Raw genomic sequence first — 19,610 nt, 5'->3', positions numbered from 1 at the left:
ATTCTTAACAAAATTCTAGCCAGTAGAGTTTGGCATCATATCAAAAAAATAATACACCATAACCGAGTAGGATTCATAGCAGGTATGCAAGGATGGTTCAACATTAGAAAATCAATCAACATAATCCACCACATAAATAAAAGAATCACATGATCATCTCAATCGATGTGACAAAGTCCAACACCCATTCCTGATAAAAACTCTCAATAAAATAGGTATAGACGGAAAATTCTAAACATAATAAAGGGCATCTATACAAAACAACCAACATCATTCTTAACAGAGAGAGGCTTAAAACATTCTGTTTGAGAACAGGAACAAGACAAGGATGCCCTTTATCACCACTCCTATTTAACATTGTGCTGAAAGTCCTAGCTACAGCAATAAGCAAGAAAAAGAAATAAAGAGCATCCAAATTGGTAATGAAGAAGTAAAACTGTCCCTATTTGCAGATGATATGATACTATACATAGAACACCCAAAAGACTCCACGAGAAAACTACTGGAACTAATAGAAAGATTCAGCAGAGTAATAGGATACAAGATAAACATACAAAAATCAGTTGGATTCCTACACACCAATAAAGAGAACGATGAAAAGGAAATCAGGAAAACAATACCATTTATAATGGCCCCTAAAAAATAAAATACTTAGGAATAAATCTAACCAGGGATGTAAAAGACCTGTACACAGAAAACTACAAAACACTACTGCAAGAAACCAGAAGATATCTACATAAATGGAAACACATACCATGCTCATGGATAGGAAGACTCAACATTGTGAAAATGACAATTCTACCCAAAGCAATTTACAAATACAATGCAATCCCGATCCAAATACCAATGACATTCCTTAAAGAGATGGAAAAAACAATCATTAACTTTAGATGGAAAGGAAAGAAGCCCCAAATAAGTAAAGCACTACTGAAGAAGAAGAATAAAGTTGGAGGACTCGCACTACGTGACCTCAGAACCTACTATACAGCTACAGTAGTCAAAACAGCCTGATACTGGTATAACAACAGATACGTTGACCAATGAAACATAATTGAGAACCCAGATGTAAATCTATCCACCTACGGTCACCTGATATTCAAAAAGGGCCCAAAGTCCATCAAATGGGGAAAAGACAGTCCTTTTAACAAACGATGCTTACAAAACTGGATGTCCATCTGCAAAAAAATGAATCAGGACCCATACCTCACACCACACACAAAAACTAATTCAAAATGGATCAAAGACCTAAATATAAAACCAAAAACTATAAAGATCATAGAAGAAAAAACAGGATCAACGCTAGAGATCCTAATATATGGCATTAACACATTACAAACCATAACTAACAACATACAAACTCCAGAAGATAAGCTAGATAATTGAGATTTTCTAAAAATTAAACATTTATGCTCATCAAAAGACTTCACCAAAAGAGTAAAAAGAGAACTACAGACTGGGAAAAAAGTTTTGGACATTACAAGTCAGACAAAGGTCTAATCTCTAAAATCTACAGGAAAATCCAACACCTCTACAACAAAAAGACAAATAATCCAATTAAAAAAATGGGCAAAGGAAATGAACAGATACTTCACCAAAGAAGACATTCAAGCGGCTAAAGACACATGAGGAAATGCTCACGATCTCTAGCCATTAGAGAAATGCAAATCAAAACCATAATGAGACACCATCTCACCCCGGTATTACTGGCACAAATCAGAAAAACAGAAAATATCAAATGTTGGAAAGGCTGCGAGGAGATTGGAACTCTTATGCACTGCTGGTGGGAATGCAAAATGGTACAACCATTTTGGAAAACGATATGGCGCTTCCTTAGAAAGCTAGAAACAGAAATACCATATGATCCAGCAATTCCACTCCTAGGAATATATCCTAGAGAAATAACAGCTGTCACAGGAATAGACATAATGCACACCCATTTTCATTGCAGCATTGTTTACAATAGCAAAACGATGGAAACAAACTAGATGCCCATCAACAGTTGAATGGATAAACAAACTATGGCACACACACTGTGGAATACTACGCAACAATAAAGAACAATGATAAATCTGCAAAGCATCTCACGACATGGATGAATCTGGAGGGCATTATGCTGCATGAAATAAGTCGATCACAAAAGGACAAATATCGTATGAGACCACTACTATAAAAACTCATGAAAAGGTTTACACACAAAAAGAAACACTCTTTGATGGTTACGAGGGAGAGGAGGGGGTGGGGGTAAAAAAACACTAAATAGACAATAGATAAGTGGTAACTTTGGTGAAGGGTAAGACAGTAGACAATACTGGGGAAGCCAGCACAACTTGTACAAGGCAAGGTCACAAAAGCTCCATGGACAAATCCAAACTCCTGAGGGACCGAATTACTGGGCTGAGGGCTGTGGGGACCATGGTCTCAGGGAACATCTAGCTCAACTGGCATAACACAGTTTATAAAGAAAATGTTCTACATTCTACTTTGGTAAGTAGCATCTGGGGTCTTAAAAGCCTGTAAGCAGCCATCTAAGATACTCCACTGGTCTCACCCCTTCAGGAGCAAGGGAAAATGAAGAGAACTAAAGACACAAGGGAAAGATTAGTCCCAAGGACTAATGGACCACAGCTACCACAGCCTCCACCAGACTGAGTCCAGTACAGCTAGATGGTGTCTGGCTACCACCACTGACTGCTCTGACCAGGATCACAGTAGAGGGTCCTGGACAGAGCTGGAGAAAAATGTAGAACAAAATCCTAACTCACAAAAGAAGACCAGACTTACTGGCCTGAGAGAGACTGGAGAAACCCCAAGAGTATGGCCCCCAGACAGCCTTTTAGCTCAGTAATGAAGTCACTCCAGAGGTTCACCTTGTAGCCAAAGATTAGACAGCCCCATAGGACAAAACAAGACTAAAAGGGCACATCAGCCAAGGGACAAGGACTGGAAGGCAGGAGGGGACAGGAAAGCTGGTAACAGGGAACCCAAGGTTGAGAAGGGAGATTACTGACATGTCATGGGGTTGTTATCCAATGTCATAAAACAATATATGTACTGTTTAATGAGAAGCTAGTTTGTTCTATAAGCCTTCATCTAAAGTACAAAAAAAAACCCCAAAAGACAAACAAACAAACAAAACCTTCTGAATGGTGGGAGGTGATAAGAAAGGGTTCAGACTGGCAGAACTATAAGGAACAGACAGATGCAATCGTTCTGCTAATCGTATCAGGAAATTAGCTTGACCTTTCTGTATTCAGTATTCCTATCACTATTACATCTTTTGCTGCTTAATTCAACTGTGGCTAAAGGTCACAAAGGAAAATACATCCTGCAAATGTTTAGCTCCTATTTTCTGTATTGCTCCCATTCAGATATATCCTCTCAATCCTACATCATTCTTTTGAATGAAATAAGATGACAGTGTTATTTGATACGCATATGTAATCTTTCGTAGCTATTACCTGATATAAAATTTCTAAACGCAGAACAGAAAAGTCATCTGTTCTACTTTCTGTAAAATAAGCAGAGCGTGTATTCGAATCCCACAGAGTCATATTCTAAATGTGAACTTATCTTCCTTCCCTCTACATATATGTTACGTGGACAGTCACCAACAGTTAGTGCTCTCAATTGGAAGCCACGTGTATCTGAAAAGCGCCAAGATGTCAGCTCCTATCACTGGATACTCAGAGGGTTTAATATAAAAAAGAAAACAGAACCATAAACCAATGAAGCAAGAATGAGTTTGTTTCCTCATCGGAGCTGGAACTGGCGCTCCATTAACATGGGAGCCAGGCACTCAGGGGATGAAGTTCACGATCACGTTCTGGACTTCCCAAAAGAATGCTGGAAGAACAGCACAGCCCCTTCCGCAGCTGAATTTGTGATTTCATCTCTTTGCTCATCATGCAGATCTTTTTTTTTTTTAAAAGAAACACAAGTCTAAGCTCCGCCCCCCACCCCCAGTAGAATCTGTTTTCAATCCTTGCATCTCTGTTACCTTTCTTTAATTGACATGGTTTTGCTGGGTGAGTCAAGGATGCCCTCTACCATTGGTGCTTTGATCTCTCCGGCAGCAAACATGGCACATGGATTCTTATAGAGCTTCTCCTGTGCTTGTTCTCCAGAGTCTGGCTGCTTACAGGACATCGGGGTTGCGGCTGGAGCAGCGGCCTTCCCAGCCACTGTGTCCGTCTGCTCACAAGTGGGCTCCCCGAGCTCCGCTGCTGGGCAGGAAAGCAGCGGCATCAGCACTTACTCCTCCAGCAAACATTCTTCCAGCCATTAACCCCCTCACAGCCAAGCACTTGGAGTTCATTCCATGGACACGTGACAGGTTACCCGATCCATTGGGACTGAGGCAAATCTAGAGTACTGCGAGAAAGCCAAACTTCCTGTGGGTTACTCCCCATAGCAAATCCCATCACGGCAACTAGTCTCTTCCCTGTGTAAGACAGAGGAAGTGAGCATTCACCGTAAACTCTGGAATGTTTCTACTCCCTCAAAACAAGACTTGCACGTTTCAAATGCACTGTACTCACACACCAAAACCCTTATCCTAACTTAGGCAGCATCATTTTACAGCAATTAGAAACAAGATGAAAGTCCCATGCAGTAGAGCTTGTTAGTCTTCTAAAAAAAAAAAAAAAGGGACGGTGGAGATAGGGATAAAGAGTCTAGAAACCCGAAACACAGGTCTGAGTCCTTATTCCCCACGCTTACCCAAGCCCTGGACCTTTTGGGTCATCAACTTATAAGAGGCCAACAGAAGTGGCGGCTTCCAGGCTGTTACGTGAGTGAACACAATCAAAACACTTATCAAGATGTAGAAAGAGCTTCAGGTATTTTTACTGCTGAAAAAATGGATTCACCCACTGGAAAAGTCAAATGAAAGGGGCAGAGAAGGCTGGAGGAGCATTTGATTCACACGGGACTTTTAAATCAGTAATGGCTGTAAACGGCCTTTGCAACTGAGCTGGCAACAATCAGCAACACACACAACAAAGCAAGCAGAAACTGGAAACCTAAACCTTGAAGCGCGGCTGTGACTGACTTTACCTCTCAGAGAAAACTCGCTTCTCCTGACATCCTCCATCTCTACCTTCTCTTCAAAGGGCCGCCTGTCTTCCAAGTCCTGGTCCCCGGGTGCAGAGCTTTCAGCAGTGGAAAATTCCTTCAGCTCATCACAAAGATGGGCTATGGAAGGACTCGCTAGCTCCATGCTTCCTTTTCTTGGGATGGCGTATTTAGGTTCTTTAAGGCTGTCTCCTCCCCTGACTCTACTAAGAACAGGGTAGGATGGTTCTGCTTCCTCAAAAGATTCATACTTTCTAGCCCAACTGTACCCGCTGCTCAAGACTTGCTTGCTTTCTGCCTCTCCAAATACTTTCAGGGTTCCTTTGTTCCCGCCATCCTCTACTGGAGGCTGCCATGCTTGTGATTTCAGAATGCTTCGAACCGGAGAGTCTGAGTTATCTATCGAAGAAGGCAACTTGTAGTCAATGGCACTTGTATGGTCATCAATAGATGGCTTTGCCCGAAGATCGCCCACATACATGGGTGTGACAGTGGGTGCCACGGTGGATACAGACGTGTTAACGGTAGGTGCGAAAGGAACGAGCTTTCCGTTTTGAACCTGGGGAAACACAGGTAAGAAGTACAAAGACGATTTAAGAAGATTGGCTACCTCATCCTGGTTTACAGATGGGCAGACCGAGGCCCTGCACTTGGTACAGTTTCACTGCTTATCTTCATGGGAAACCCTCACTGACACAGTTATATAATGCATCTCATTAAAAAAAATCTAGTGCGTGAAAAGCAAGTTGGGCATACTGTTGTCTGAAACGGACTCACTCCAGATAATAATTTCAGCAAGCAAATTTATGAAAACCAGAACAGAGAAACATACTGGGCGTGATGATCTTTTGTAGGAATTAAGTTATCATCAAATCCCCCACCGGTAACACTGTTTACAGGTAGATCGCCTTAATTCTGCCGCAAACCTAGGAATGACACCCTGCTCTTGTATGTGAAGAACACACGAAAACTGGAATCAGATGACAGCGTACCCACCTGTTCCACCTCTCCAAGTGTGACCGGCTGTGTTTGATAGCGAGCATTCGTTCTCCTCTGTCTCGTGTCTATTCTGTTCCGGGTAGAAATAGCTTTTGACACAGGCTGGGACAGCTTGTTAAACAAGGCCAACTTCTCCGCCAGGCTGAGAGTGGAAGAATCGGGTTCACCTTGTTCAGCAGAGTCTTTGCCCTCATTTGCCTGGTCCCTAGCTAACGCCTTTTGGTGAGCGGATGCCTGTAACCTGAAAGTAACAAAAATTCAGGAGCACAGAAAGAAACAAGCAAGGGCCCACCGCTAACTTAATATATTAATACTGTGTTAAAAGTGTCAAAGCAATAACTTTGAAAAGGGCCTATTTTTGCCTTTGTAAATTTAGGACAGGTGTATGCAGTTGTTAAGCTGTTAAACAAGACAATGAACAGCAGAGACTTGGGAAACTATTATCAGCTCCACAGAGAGCAGATCTTTAGCTCTGAATAATTTCTAAAAAATGGGTTTCCTATTTAAGGAATTGAAGTATGCTTGGATATAGCTTATCTTATTTAGAAAGAGAAATTGTATTGTTAGCCAGGCTAAAAGGAGTTGGCAGGCATTACCTGTGGCGTATTTAGGCTCTATATATGTATTTCAGAAGGTGGTCTTCTCATTTTAAATAAGAAACAACATAGTCACTGTCAACAACATTGTCTATAACACAGGGGTTTGAATTTCACTTGCTAAACGTGAGTGGCTTAATTTTAAAAATTCTTTCACTCCTCTATCTAGCATTTTCTCTCATAGGTTTCTCTGGGTCTTCTGAAATGTACTTAACTTGGAAATTCCCAGTAACTTGAAAACTGAAGAAAATTTCAGGTGATTACAAATTCCTCCAACTTGCAGCTCGAGGAGAAGCTTTCCGCTTTACATGTCACTCAGAACGGTGACAGAAGTTTTCCAGACAAGATACCACCTGCCTGGGCAAACCCAACTCTCAGATCCAACAAGAAGCGTATTCTGCCTCAACGCCAAGTGGTCCCAGACAAAAGAGCAGTATCTCCGCTCCAGATGGGCAGTGAGGAGGGGAATGAAAGCAACCTGAGACACAAGTCTGTCTTGAGGGGCTGCAAACCGGGAGGCAACCTGAACCTACTTCCCTCAAGAGCTCCCTGCCTGGGTTACACTAGGTTCACTTCTCCGCTGTCATTTTGCTTCTTTTAATCTCATTTTTAGCCTTTGTGTATTAGTCCATAACAGTAAAATAAAGGGGATACTGACGTGCTTTAAGGACGTAATTTTAAAACGTAATAATAAAGCAGCTACTAAGTTCGAACACTATAAATTGGTTTCCCCATCCTAAAACATAACTGCCCTGTCTCTCTATAAATCAGAAACATGTAGGATTATTTTTAGCATATATTCTTTTGTTTATATGAGTTTTAAAAATTCTGGTGTTACTGGAATTTCCACATTCATGCTAACTCCCCATCTGTCTGCTAGTCAGTGTTAAGTGCTAGTATTACAGATGAAGAATGAGATTGTTTAGGGATGACTGTCATTATGAGAAACAGACACAAAACAAATGCATCAGTGAGTTAGTAGAATCCTAGGTCCAGTACGAAATGTGAGCACAGAGACTAAAGTGTTCTCATGCATGTCGACATAAAGTTATCAGTACCTTGCACTATGACAAAAGCAAATGCCACACATGCCCGGAACCACTCATGGCACTGACTTGTTTGTCAAACAAACACATGGCACTGGGGATTGGAAGATGCATCGGCTGTCCAGCACCTTGGCACTCAATGCCACATGCAGCTATTTCTGTCCAGTACCTGGCAGGCTGCACAGTGCTCTGAGCTACAGTGGGGCTAGGAAGTCTTGCCATTAGAGGCTCGGTGGCCACAGAACACGAAGCAGGGATAGGTTCACTTTAAAAGCAATTGTCAAAGAAGGAACATTCATAAGGAGAGAGAAGAAAAGAAGCATTAAGGAAAGCATTTGAAATTCCGAAAAGCTAAATCAAATACTTGAACAAAATTATGAGCTAAGTGCTTTTGAAAACGAATCACAACAGAACTTGAAAAGCCATCACAAACTTAAGACATAAGAGACAGAGACTGTCCAAAGCCAATCGAATAGAATGGGTTTTTCAGCTTGGCAAGGATTTGCTATATCTTTAGTACAAGTGTCCTGGTTTGAAAAAATAGTAAACAAACAAAGACTAATATCAACCGTCAGCAAAGAAGACGACTGTGCCCACGTTTTACGATGTTGTTCTCAATTTTTTTTTTAAATTAGTGTCCTCATATATTGACGGCATCAAAGTGGACTCACTGAGCCTTTTAGGTGATCATTTTCGTTTGTTTACTGTTTTCTTCCCTTGGCCAGTTGCTTCTTATTTTACAACAGTCACACACAATGTTTTTTTTTTTTAAAAAACAATCTGACTTGCTAAGAATTCCCAATGAGGACAAGAAGTTACTTATCCACAAATACACCAAGGTGAGCACCCACCAGAGATGGAACAGTTGCTCTTTCTAACAGCAGGTTCACAGACGTGACCTCTGACACAGAAGCCTCGTAGGTTGTCAGCGTCTTGAATGACATGAACTTCACTTTTTTCAGGAAAGGTGTGTGTGTGTTGTGTGTGCATCGGGGGGGGGGTATGAAAACAATTTTGTCAAAACTAATAACAGTTTTCACTTGATTGAAACAATGATCTCAGAAGGAATTACATACTTTGGAAAGTTATCAAACTTTCAGTTTAATTTTTATTGCTGATTATTTACAAACAAACAAAAAGATTGCTTCTCTATTAGAGATACAAACTGAAATGTTTATGGGTGAAATGATACGATGTCTGGGGTTTGCATGAAATAGTGCAGGAGGAAAAGGGGAAGCCAGTGGGAATAGCAGCAGAACCAGATTGCCCAGAAGTCAATGACTATTGAAACTGGGTAAGAAGAAGATGGGGGGGGGGCATTGTAACAATCTGTCTACTTTGATGTTTTAAATTTTCCATTGTAAAAGAGATAAGCAAAATGCATAGGGAAAAAAAAAAGGAAGCAGAATTAACTCTTCAAATTTTTCTAAGAGATACAACAGGTGGCGGTGGTGGTGGCATTAGCTGCTGTCAAATCATCCTCTGGCTCATGGCAACCCCATGTGTGACAGAGTAGAACTGCTCCACAGAGTTTTCTCGGCTGTAATCTCTATGAATCTTTCATGGAGCTGTTGGGTGGGTTTGAACCGCCGAGCTTTAGTTTAGCAGCAGACTGCAAACTGCTCGGGCCACCCAGGCTCCACAGGAGATCCAACAGGTAACAAATCCAATGACAAAGTTTAGAAAGGCAGCAGCAAGGACAATCACTCAATGCCAGCCTCCTTGTGGCTTCCAAGTAAACTATCTCTGCCATCTTGTTTTTATTTAAAAGCCCTGTGATCTTTGTCTAAAAGAAGAAGTCCAAGCCAAGGCCCCGTCACCCCAACGGAGACTCACGTGGCTGCGATCACCACCTCCTCTGTGGTGACGGGCTGGGTGTGGGATCTGTCCTGCAGGCGGCGAAGCCTTTGCTCCACTGCCAGGTTTCTGGAGCGTCGTTTAGGAACCTTCTTTTCATCAAATGATTTTTCCATTTCCTAAGAGTAGAAACATCATGGAATCCCTATAAATCCGAGGAAGGGCCACTGGGGCGGCAACCTGTCTCACCTCTCTTCTCCTACAGGACCTACGGGGTGGACGTCGCTGAGGCAAGGGTCTTTATCAGAAGTGTACGCTTGAGCTGGGTGTCAAAGCCAGGGAAGGAACGGGAGGAGGACAATAGGTGGGGCAGACAGAGGACGATCTCAGAGCACCCTGAAGTGCCCAGAGGTGCACGAAGCAGGGCAGGGAAGCGGGGTTCCCAGCTCTATGGGTCATAATTCTGACTAAACACTTTGGGGACATCTTACCCTGAAAAGTAGCCTCTTGGCAGCAACACTCAGCTTGGCTCGTTCATCTACCTTTTCTTCATCTGCAAAATGCCACAAAATAAAAACTGAAAATCATTAGAAAACGTAAGTGAAACCTCTGAGAAGTTTCTCAAGGCTGGCCTGGAAGCCCTTGGAATACAAGCATAGCTGTACTAAACATAACAGTTGGCACCATCTCCCCTTTGGGTAGAGCCCATTGTTTCTGCTCAGTGAAAAGGTGCTGACTGCCATCGAATTAAAACCCTGCCCGGGCAGAAATTTTCTACTATAATTTGATTAATTAAGATTGAAGAAGAGATTTTTACAGAAACAATTTCTCAATATATCACATACCCACCGCCGTAGAGTCGATTCCAGCTCATAGCAGCCCTATAGGACAGAGTAGAACTGCCCCACAGGGATTCCAAAGCTGTAATCTTTACGAAAGCAGACTGCCACAACTTTCTCCTGCTGAGCGGCTGGTGGGGTCGAACCACCGACCTTTTGGTTAGCCGCTGAGTGTTTAACCACCGCGCCACCGGGCTCCTTCATACATCATGTACTCTCCTTAATTGTCACATAGCGGCAGTAACGAGAAAAGCCTGACGATGGGGTCCAACTCTCTTGGTTTTAACATTGCTCAGCCACGACTTCTAACTCTCAAAAATAACGCTCATCTGAAAACCTCAGCTTGGTTTTACTGTATTCATAGAAAGAAAGACCTGCAGAAAAGTGAGGAATTTATATGTTCCACAATCGTATCTTCTCAAAAAGCCAAAATCCTATTATTTAACTCTCATCTGGGTGGGATGATAAAGAAGAAAATGAAAATATACTTGCCCTCGGCAGTTGGCATTTCTGAATGTGAAGTAGATCTAGGAAAGACATTAGCAAACAAGAGCAATAGTAAGTTAGCTGGGGTGAGTAGAAGATCCAAATAAAACATCATATGTAAAGTAAAAATTAAAAATCCGATGAACACTCTTAAAGAATATGGTCCCAGTAGCAATTCTAGTTGCGAGTACCCATTCCCAGTGATTACTGACACAGTGGAGCACATGTACACACAATCTCAGCCAAATGTGTAACTCGTGGACAACTTATTAAACAGGACTGATGATAATTTTTTAGACAAATCTTAGCATTTCTATGTAATAGCATATGACAATTTAATATAAAACCTCAAATACAACCCATAGGCAGACATTTATAAAATGAATATAAAATTCCTTAGTCACTTTCACTGTAAAATCTGGTAAATACTCAATTTGGATTCTAATTTAGCAAGGGCATTAGAATATTAAAAATATTAAGAAAAATCATGTTTCTTAAGTCTTAAACCATTACAACCAACCCTTTTTCACACCACCTAAATGCAAAGTAAAACTGCGTACTGTGATACCAGTATAAAAGTCAATACTCCTTAAAAATATATTTAAATCAGCCAAATAAGTATCCTCTATCGATTAGGTAGAAGAACTGTGGAATCACCAAGATCCTATACACACAGCACCAGGACTATCGTTGTGGTAAAAATCCTGTATCATTCATTTCTCTTACATTCCTAGACCTACGGAACGACACATACAGGTGCCTACCTATCCGACTCCTTTCGTTCTGCTGAGGTTATAGGTTGAGTTCTAAATCTCTCAGAAGTCTTTCTACTTTCACCAGGAGAAAAATAGCGTCTTGGTTTCCGGGACACTCTCTCCCGTTCCATACCGGTGGGCGAGCCAACTCCTTCGGTTGACCTCTCAACCCGTGAACGGCTTTAAGGATCATGGGGTGGAGAGTATACAAAAGGAAAACAGGAAGAGAGAGAGAATAAAGCAAAGGTTTATGCATCTCAGCGTGCGAAGGCACAGGTAGTGCTACATCCGTCTGCATGCCTCTACCATGCAGGAAAGGAGGTGGGGCATCCCCGCGACCCAGTACTCTGTTACCCCATTAGTAGGCAGAAGCAAAATGGTAGTTTTGGAGCCATTTCCTCATATTGTCTGCCCTGCACACACTTGTGAGCTAAGCTAACAGGGATTAATGCAGGACACGACACACGTTGAGAAGTGAATAATTCTGCCAAGGACGTGCAAGTGACACATCGGGTGTACGTTTGAAACATCACCTACAGCTCAGGTTTCTTGCTGGCACTGATGGACTCCAGAAACGCACTTCGGAGCTGGGCGACGGAGACCTTGGTGTCCACCATCCCAACCTCCGCATAGGGCCCTTCTGCTCTGGAACTCTGCGGCTCCAGCTCTCGCTTGGAAACGAGGTCCTTGCAATTCGAGGCCTGGAGCTGAGTGGGGCCAGTGTAGTCAGAGAGTGAGCGGGTGAGGACCTTGTGCTTCTTTGTAGAGACTTCCTTTTTGGGACCTGCCAGGTTGACGTCTTGGGACACAGGCTCACGCTGAACATACAAAACCATTTCACTCCTGCCCCTTCTCTCAGTGGGCTGGTGCTGAGCTTCAGGTGGGTATGACGGAAGTTCTTCCTCCTTCTGATGCTCTCCGGTGACGGCACTAACAACAGGTTTACCAAAGTGCTCATTTCCAGAGACGTCTTCTTCTTGGCTTCTCACAAGCCCACGATCCTCCAAAGTCAAAAATGTTTTCCTGCTTTTCTTGGGAGCTTCGGGTAAGACCACATCTTCTTCTGTTTTTGATTCATAAATATGGAGAACTGGGGTATCCCTTCCCTCACCTTCTAAAACCTTTGAGGTGGAAGGTTTCATTAGCTGCTGGGTGGCTGATTCCACCCAGCTGCACTCGGAGACGTTATCTAGGTTTTCTGTGGTCGCCAGCTTGGCAGTGTGAACAGGATCTGCTGGTTGAACATAGCCACGGATCGGCTGCCGGGCCGAGCTGGATGCCTTGCTCAGGACCCTGTCAAAAGCCGAGTTTTCGGACTGAAAGGACAGGTAAGGCGCGGGCCCTGGCTGATGTCTCCTCTGAGTTAGTGACTCTGAGGCAGGTTCAGGGCTGCTTCGAGCACTCTCCTCTTTCACCAATTTTTCTCTAACTTTTACTCTTTAAGAAAGAAAAAGGGTTTAAGTTGTAAAGTGCAGTAACTGCTCAATGGGAAGAAAGCATGCGTGATCACAGATAACCAAGGAATGGAAAGCAACCCAAAGACAGAACAACTTTTCAAAAAATACTTTTGGTGTTTAATAACAGAGACTCACTGCTTGAACCAGATGAGTGATTCTGAGTTGAGTTTTCAACTCTGCCTAAGTGTGCCAGGGTGGTGCAGATGTTATCCTGAGCGAGGATGGGTCCCTTCTCACTAAATAAACACCCAGAAGCCAGGGGAAAATGCTTTAATAGGCACCACCAGTGCGCATCAGGGCAGACTGGGCTTTCAGCTATGGACAGGCCCAGTATGGACAGAGGGGAGTTTCCAGGCATACATACACCTGTTAACCAAAACGCTGTAATGTCAGTGTCTCCTGGAAATGTAAGAGCATTCGCGATTACTTATACTTTTTAGTGAACTTAAGATACAATAAACAATCATCTCTCTTTTGAAGCACTCAACTAAACATTCACAAGCTTTTTCATGCTCTGCATACGACATTCATTCATTCACAAGGCATTTGACCAGTTTAGATATCATTACTACTAACAATTGTGGCGCCAGGAAGAATGTTAGAGAAAAGACAGGTGTTGAAAGAACGAATGAACTGAACATTTCTCCCTCTGCGGAACTGGTGTTATGCTTAGTTAAAAACTGATCTAGAACGAAATTGCTCTGGTTGTTTCTAAAGCTATCTCAGAATCTGAGAGGAAAACAAAAACCCATTTCAAAGCGACAGACCTTTTTCCATTACCACAGAAGCAGAGTAGCCAAGAGACCTGGCTGCCTTCAAACTCTGGCTCATTCAGTTCTGGCTACGTGGCCCTGGGCAACTCAGCTGCCCTTCTTAACTCTCAGCTGCTTTACCTTTCCATGGAAATATGGTGACATATGTAACTAACATGATGTTTGCAAAGCCCTTGGCTAAGTGCTTGCCAAACAGTAAACACTTCAGAGTGTTAGCTAGCTCTTATTTTTACTTTTTGAAATGTCATGGAGTGAGAAAGGAGAAACCATTCAAACTGAGAATGGATTACTGATTGGGGAAAATCTTTTTGAAAGTCAAGAATGCTTTGGGAGTAGGAAAGGCGATTTCTTGGGGAATGTAAAACCATTAAGATTAGTCAGCAAAAATAATTACTGCTGAAATATGCTTCATGGAAGAGAATATTTTCTTTCATGACAAGTGCACCCTGATAAATGTGATAAAAACTCCTACTATATGTTTTTCAACATAAGATGTAAAATAGCTATGTTTACGTCATTAAAGGAAAGTCAAACTCACATATTAAAAAAACAATTATGAACAATTCAGAGGAAAAAAGCATTCTGGGTTGTTATTTTTCCTAGAGACTAGCTAGCGTTGGAGGTTTTCATACTCAGAACCTTTGTTAATAAAAAGAAGACTGAAATGCGGTTCAAGTTCTCCTGTGGAATGCGTGCTTCTAATCAAAGACGATCTGAATTTTGTCCTCAGCTGAGAACAAAGTGACTGTTAGAAACTCAATATATGGCTGCTTTGTCCTTCCAATGACTTATTCATTCTTACTCCTTCTGCCTCTCCCTGCCCCCAACCTTAAAAATGAAATGATAGGGTTTTTTGTCTGCTTTCAATACTACACATCCTAAATTTCACTGTTGAAAAAGAGCTTCTGTCCTAGAGATGAGGAGAAATGAAAACAAGGTTGGGAGTGCTGGCAGGAGGGAGCTACAGACAAGATGGGACCCCAGCCAGTTAGTCTGATTCAAGAGAAAACAGGAAGTACTGGTTAGTTTCTCCCTACTGCCCCCAACTGGCCAGTTCTATATGCCACCACCACCCTCCGTTGCCATAGAGTAGACCCCAACTCATAGCGACTCTATAGGACAGAGTGGAACTGTCCCATAGGGTTTCCAAGAGTGCCTGGTGGATCTGAACTGCCAACCTTTTGGTTAGCAGCCAAACTCTTAACCACTGTGCCACCAGGGTTTCCAGTTCTACGTGAGTGGGTGAGAAAAGGGAAAAGTAAGAGAGGTAGTAAAAAGATAATCAGAAAGGGGAAAAGGAGGAGGAAGGGGAAATACTACTGGTGGAGATTAGGGCAATGGAGGAGAAAAGCCAATGATTAGAAAGGAACTTCTAGCAACCCCCTTTGGAACACATGATTTTCGAATGCACTGCCATTACAGAGCGGAAGAGAGGAGTTAGTGCTAGCTAGTACAGAACAGCAAGGCAAATCAAAAGGGTTAAGTAGAAAGCGTTCACTCCACGGAAGCCACAGACTTTTAACTTGAGATATACCTGGAAGGCCAGTTGATAAGTGAAGGTGTGTCCCCTTCGGAATCTTTCTGGAGAAACCACTCATGTTTGAGTTTCCCTGTACTACCATGCACAAAAAACAAAATTCAGGTAATTTCCTTTTAAAATGTCAACACATACACAGACTTCATTATAAGCTAAGTACCTAACAGCTGACTTTTGTTAAGTAAAGAATACTCCTGGCTTTTGAAAACGTATAAGCATATATTGCCATGGCTTTCTATTCACTTGAGGGAATTCCTAAGGCCTTTTGGCTCTGTTCACTACTAAAATTAAGAGACAGAAATAAATACATATAAAATCACCATATAAAATGTTTTACAAGTAATTTGAAGCACTAGAAAGGAGTGTGTTAGTCACGCTCTGCCCACAAATATCAGACAATTCTCTTGCTAAGAAATTGGACTAAAAATATAAGGCAACTTAACTTCCATAGGTTTTGTTGAAGCACGTAGGTAAACAGCCAAATATTAAAATAATGCCCATGAAAAGCGATATATATTAAATAAAGAACATAAATAAAAAGAAATTCTGTAAGATCGTATCTTTAATTTGATGTTGTTAGTTGTCGTCAAGTCAATGCCAACTCATGGCGACTTCGGGTGTGCAGAGCAGAACTGCTCACAGAGTTTTCAAGGCTGTGACCTTTCAGAAGCAGATCACCAGGCCTGTCTTCCAAGGCATCTCTTGGTGAGTTCGAACCACCAGCTCTTCAGCTAGTAGTTGAGTGCTTAACCATTTGCGCCACCCAACTGCCACTATACATTTCCCCTGAATATCTATTACTGAATAGTACAACCAATACAATAGTTACCAATATCAACTGAGGTCCATTTGGTAAATGTTTACTGAGTTTCTACCATGTGTAAAATACTGAGCTAGGCTCTGAGAAGTCACAACGGTGAATCAGGCATTATACTGGCCATGAAAAAGCTTACATTCTAGTAGGCAAGAGACTATATGATTTACACATTCACTGCTCAACACACAGATGAGTATAATGCAAGGCAGACTATGACAAAGTAGTGATGCCAGGCTGAAGGTATTTTAGAGAAGAGCATAGGCAAGGAACACCTTGCGGTAACTGTGTCAGACAAGTCATGGGAGATGTACGCCAGCTGACTTGTATCCTCTTACATTGAACAAAGGGGAAAAAATGGAAATTCTACATGCTAGTTAAAATATCTGCCAGCTCAAAAACTTCATGAACCTATCTGCAAGAGTTCTTCAGTACCAGGCTAGAAATACATTTTAGCTCAAAGCAATTTCCAAAAGAACAGAATAATAATTTATGACAAAATTAACTTAATTTTCTAAAATTATTTTTGTTCATGTTTTGGTTCAAGCCAGTGGACAAGAGCTTTTAAGGCCACCGCTCTATATCCTGCTGTAAGCACTGAGATCTGTCACATTCTAGGGTTGGAATTATCTGTTCCCCGAGTCTTTCTACACCACGACCTACCACCCCACCTCACTATCCCCAGCGTTAATAGCAATTTAGCCCATACCAACAAAAAATTAATATGTATGTAAAGCCACTTTATTGTCAACTATAAAGTGTCCAATTTCTCAACAATGATGTAAACATCTAAATCATTTACCATATCGTCTGCAGCTCCGAGAACAGGCCATACAACCTAACAAGTACACAGGGAGCATAAGGCAGCAGAGGACACTTGCTTTCGTAAACTGTCAACTTAATATAACTAACATGTCTACTTCACAGTTATTCTAAAGCCCAAATGCTATTTGTACACTAGAGTGCTTTGTAAACTATAAAGGACTACACAACTTTTTGAACATAGCCTTCATTGCCAAGAATAAAACTTAGTCAGCTTTACCATCAAAAAATTATTAGGGGCTGGCTTAAGAATATGTTGAGTCAGCTTTTGTAAAGGGAAAATCCTGCACAGACTAGGGGGCTTGATGCATATTCTGTATTCATTACAACTCTGCTACTTCTCTTAGATATGCGCTAGTCAACAAAGGCGTACCACCAAGGTAGTGAAGGCTCAGATTCTGTCATTTCATATATAATAAATCAAGATGGATGTGCAAAGAAAAACATACGTATGTGAAGGCACCATGCCTGGACCATGGTAAGCCCTTCAAAATGGCAGTCCCCTTCTTTCCTTTCTTCTTCGTAGACAACATGGTCATGCAAATTTATGAGTTACGGTTTTTGTATTTGAAAGAGATGATACATCTAGAGCCCTAATTCAGAAGTTACAGGATTTTGAGAGTGGGTCCACCCACACCAGGAGGGTTGAGTTTGTCTTAACTAAATTTAAAGCAGAAGTGATTGAAAATAGTGTTTCTCAAAGTAAAACATTCAGGATCCTTGAGTTTGGCTGGCCAAGGCATATATCTGGGTGAGATTTTCAGCCATCAAAGAGAGAAAAGGAATGGATAGTGGTGATAGCTGCACAACACGATGAATGTAATTAATGTCGTTGAATTGCATATGTAAAAATGCTGAAATGGCAAATGTTTTGATAGATAAAACCAACACAAATATGTAAATACATTTGGGTATATATATATATATACACACACAAATACACACACACACACATATATCTACAATATAAAAAGAGAGAGAGAAAGAAAAGAAAGGGGATTTAATTTAACACTTACTGACTTACTGTCCACAAGTCTGTCCTAGGCACTTCATATCCACTTTATTGGAGAGAATGTGGTCAATTCTTGGTCCTTAGTCTACTAACTTACCATCAGCATCTCATACAGGGGCTCACGCCCTTCATGGACCTTCTCACGCACAGCTCCTTTTCAGCCTTTTTTGCTGATTGTCCTCACCATCTCTACCTCTCAATCTCAGAGCATCCCAAGGCTCTGTCTCCTAACCTCCTCTCTTTTCCATCAACAATCACAGCCTCCGTGATCTCACTGAGTTTTCAGCTCTATGCTGATGGTTTCCCAATGTCTACCTCTCGCCAGATCTCTCCTTGAGCCCTAAAGTCCTGCATTCAACTTGACATTTCCATTTGGATAACTGACATCTTAAAGTCAACATGCCCAAAACAGAACTCTTGATTTCCTTCCAAACCCAGCTTGTACTGAAGTCGTCCCTCTTTCAGTAAATGGCAACTCTACGCTTTGGGTTGCCCTAGCCAAACAACTGAGACTCACCTTTGTCTCGTTTCTCTCATACCCCACCATCCAAGTCACCAGAAAATTCTATTGGTTACCTTCAAAATATAGAAAGAATCTTACCACTTTTCACTTCCTCTGCTGCTATCATTGCAGTCCAAGTCACCATCATCTCCCACTTAGATTTCTGAGATGACCTCCTAAGTATTCTACCTGTTCTCATCCTTACCCACCTACAGCTCATTGTCAGCTTAGCAGCCAGAGGAATTATTCTAAAACGTAAGGCAGATTATGTCTCTTTTTGAAACCCTTATATGGCTCCCTGTGTCATCCAGAGTATAATCTAAAGCCTGCATGATGGGCTACAAGGCCCTCCCTGATGTGCCCACCTCTCATCCATACATCTCGCTGACCTCATCCCTACTACCATCGCCCTCTCCCTCTATGTACCTGCCACACTGGTGACTGGAAGCCTCATCAAACACTCCAGGCGTGGCATCCACTCAGGCCCTTTGCCGTTGCTATTTCTGTCTGAGCCACTCTATCCCATAGTTGTATGGTTTGCTGGCTCAATTTATGTAGTTCTCTGCTCAAATATTATCTCATCAGAAAGATAGTCTCTTATGGATTGGACTGTGTCCCCCCAAAATACGGTTGGGATCCTAACCCTTTACCTGTGGATATAATCCTACTTAGAAAGACGGTTTTCTTTGTTATGTTAATCATGCCATATTCGTGTAGGGTGTGTCCTAAACCTAATCACTTCTGAGTTATAAAAAGAGCAGGTTAGACACAGACACAAATACAAACCGGTGAAGACAGATGCCACGTGAAGATTTCCGAGAACAAAGGAACGCCCAGGACTACCTATGAGGAAGGAATCCACGTGACCGAGACCCTGATTTGGACTTTCATCATCCAGAACTGTGAGGACATAAATTTCTGGTCTTTATAGCCACTCACTGGTGGTGCTACTGTTACAGCAGTGCCAGGAGACTAAGCCACCTTCCTAACCATCTGACATAAACTAGCAATCCCTTCCTTTTCTCTCTTTTCCCTCATTGAATTGCTTGAATTTTCTTGTTAGCAATTACCACACCTATCATGTTACATATTTAGTTTTTGG

General features: G+C 41.9%; 1 protein-coding gene across 3 annotated transcripts in view; it reads right to left on the bottom strand.

Moving 5' to 3' along the window:
* SVIL (supervillin) overlaps positions 1-19,610 on the bottom strand; it is a 242,596-nt gene that overhangs the window by 64,738 nt on the left and 158,248 nt on the right. Inside the window, exons 7-16 of one of the 3 annotated variants that reach the window (XM_023740604.1) lie at positions 15,356-15,436; positions 12,129-13,028; positions 11,601-11,771; positions 10,843-10,877; positions 10,003-10,064; positions 9,551-9,690; positions 7,884-7,979; positions 6,070-6,313; positions 5,056-5,632; positions 3,998-4,223 (exon numbers count right to left, since the gene is read on the bottom strand). In XM_023740604.1, the coding sequence (XP_023596372.1) occupies positions 3,998-4,223; positions 5,056-5,632; positions 6,070-6,313; positions 7,884-7,979; positions 9,551-9,690; positions 10,003-10,064; positions 10,843-10,877; positions 11,601-11,771; positions 12,129-13,028; positions 15,356-15,436 (2,532 nt within the window). The remainder of the gene's footprint in view (positions 1-3,997; positions 4,224-5,055; positions 5,633-6,069; positions 6,314-7,883; positions 7,980-9,550; positions 9,691-10,002; positions 10,065-10,842; positions 10,878-11,600; positions 11,772-12,128; positions 13,029-15,355; positions 15,437-19,610) is intronic. The other 2 variants (XM_023740601.1, XM_023740603.1) reach the window with 2 other exon arrangements.

Source organism: Trichechus manatus, unplaced genomic scaffold (assembly GCF_000243295.1).
Source record: "Trichechus manatus latirostris isolate Lorelei unplaced genomic scaffold, TriManLat1.0 scaffold00160, whole genome shotgun sequence".
In the NCBI taxonomy this organism is placed as follows: Eukaryota; Metazoa; Chordata; class Mammalia; order Sirenia; family Trichechidae; genus Trichechus; species Trichechus manatus.
This window is presented reverse-complemented; position numbering and strand designations above follow the sequence as displayed.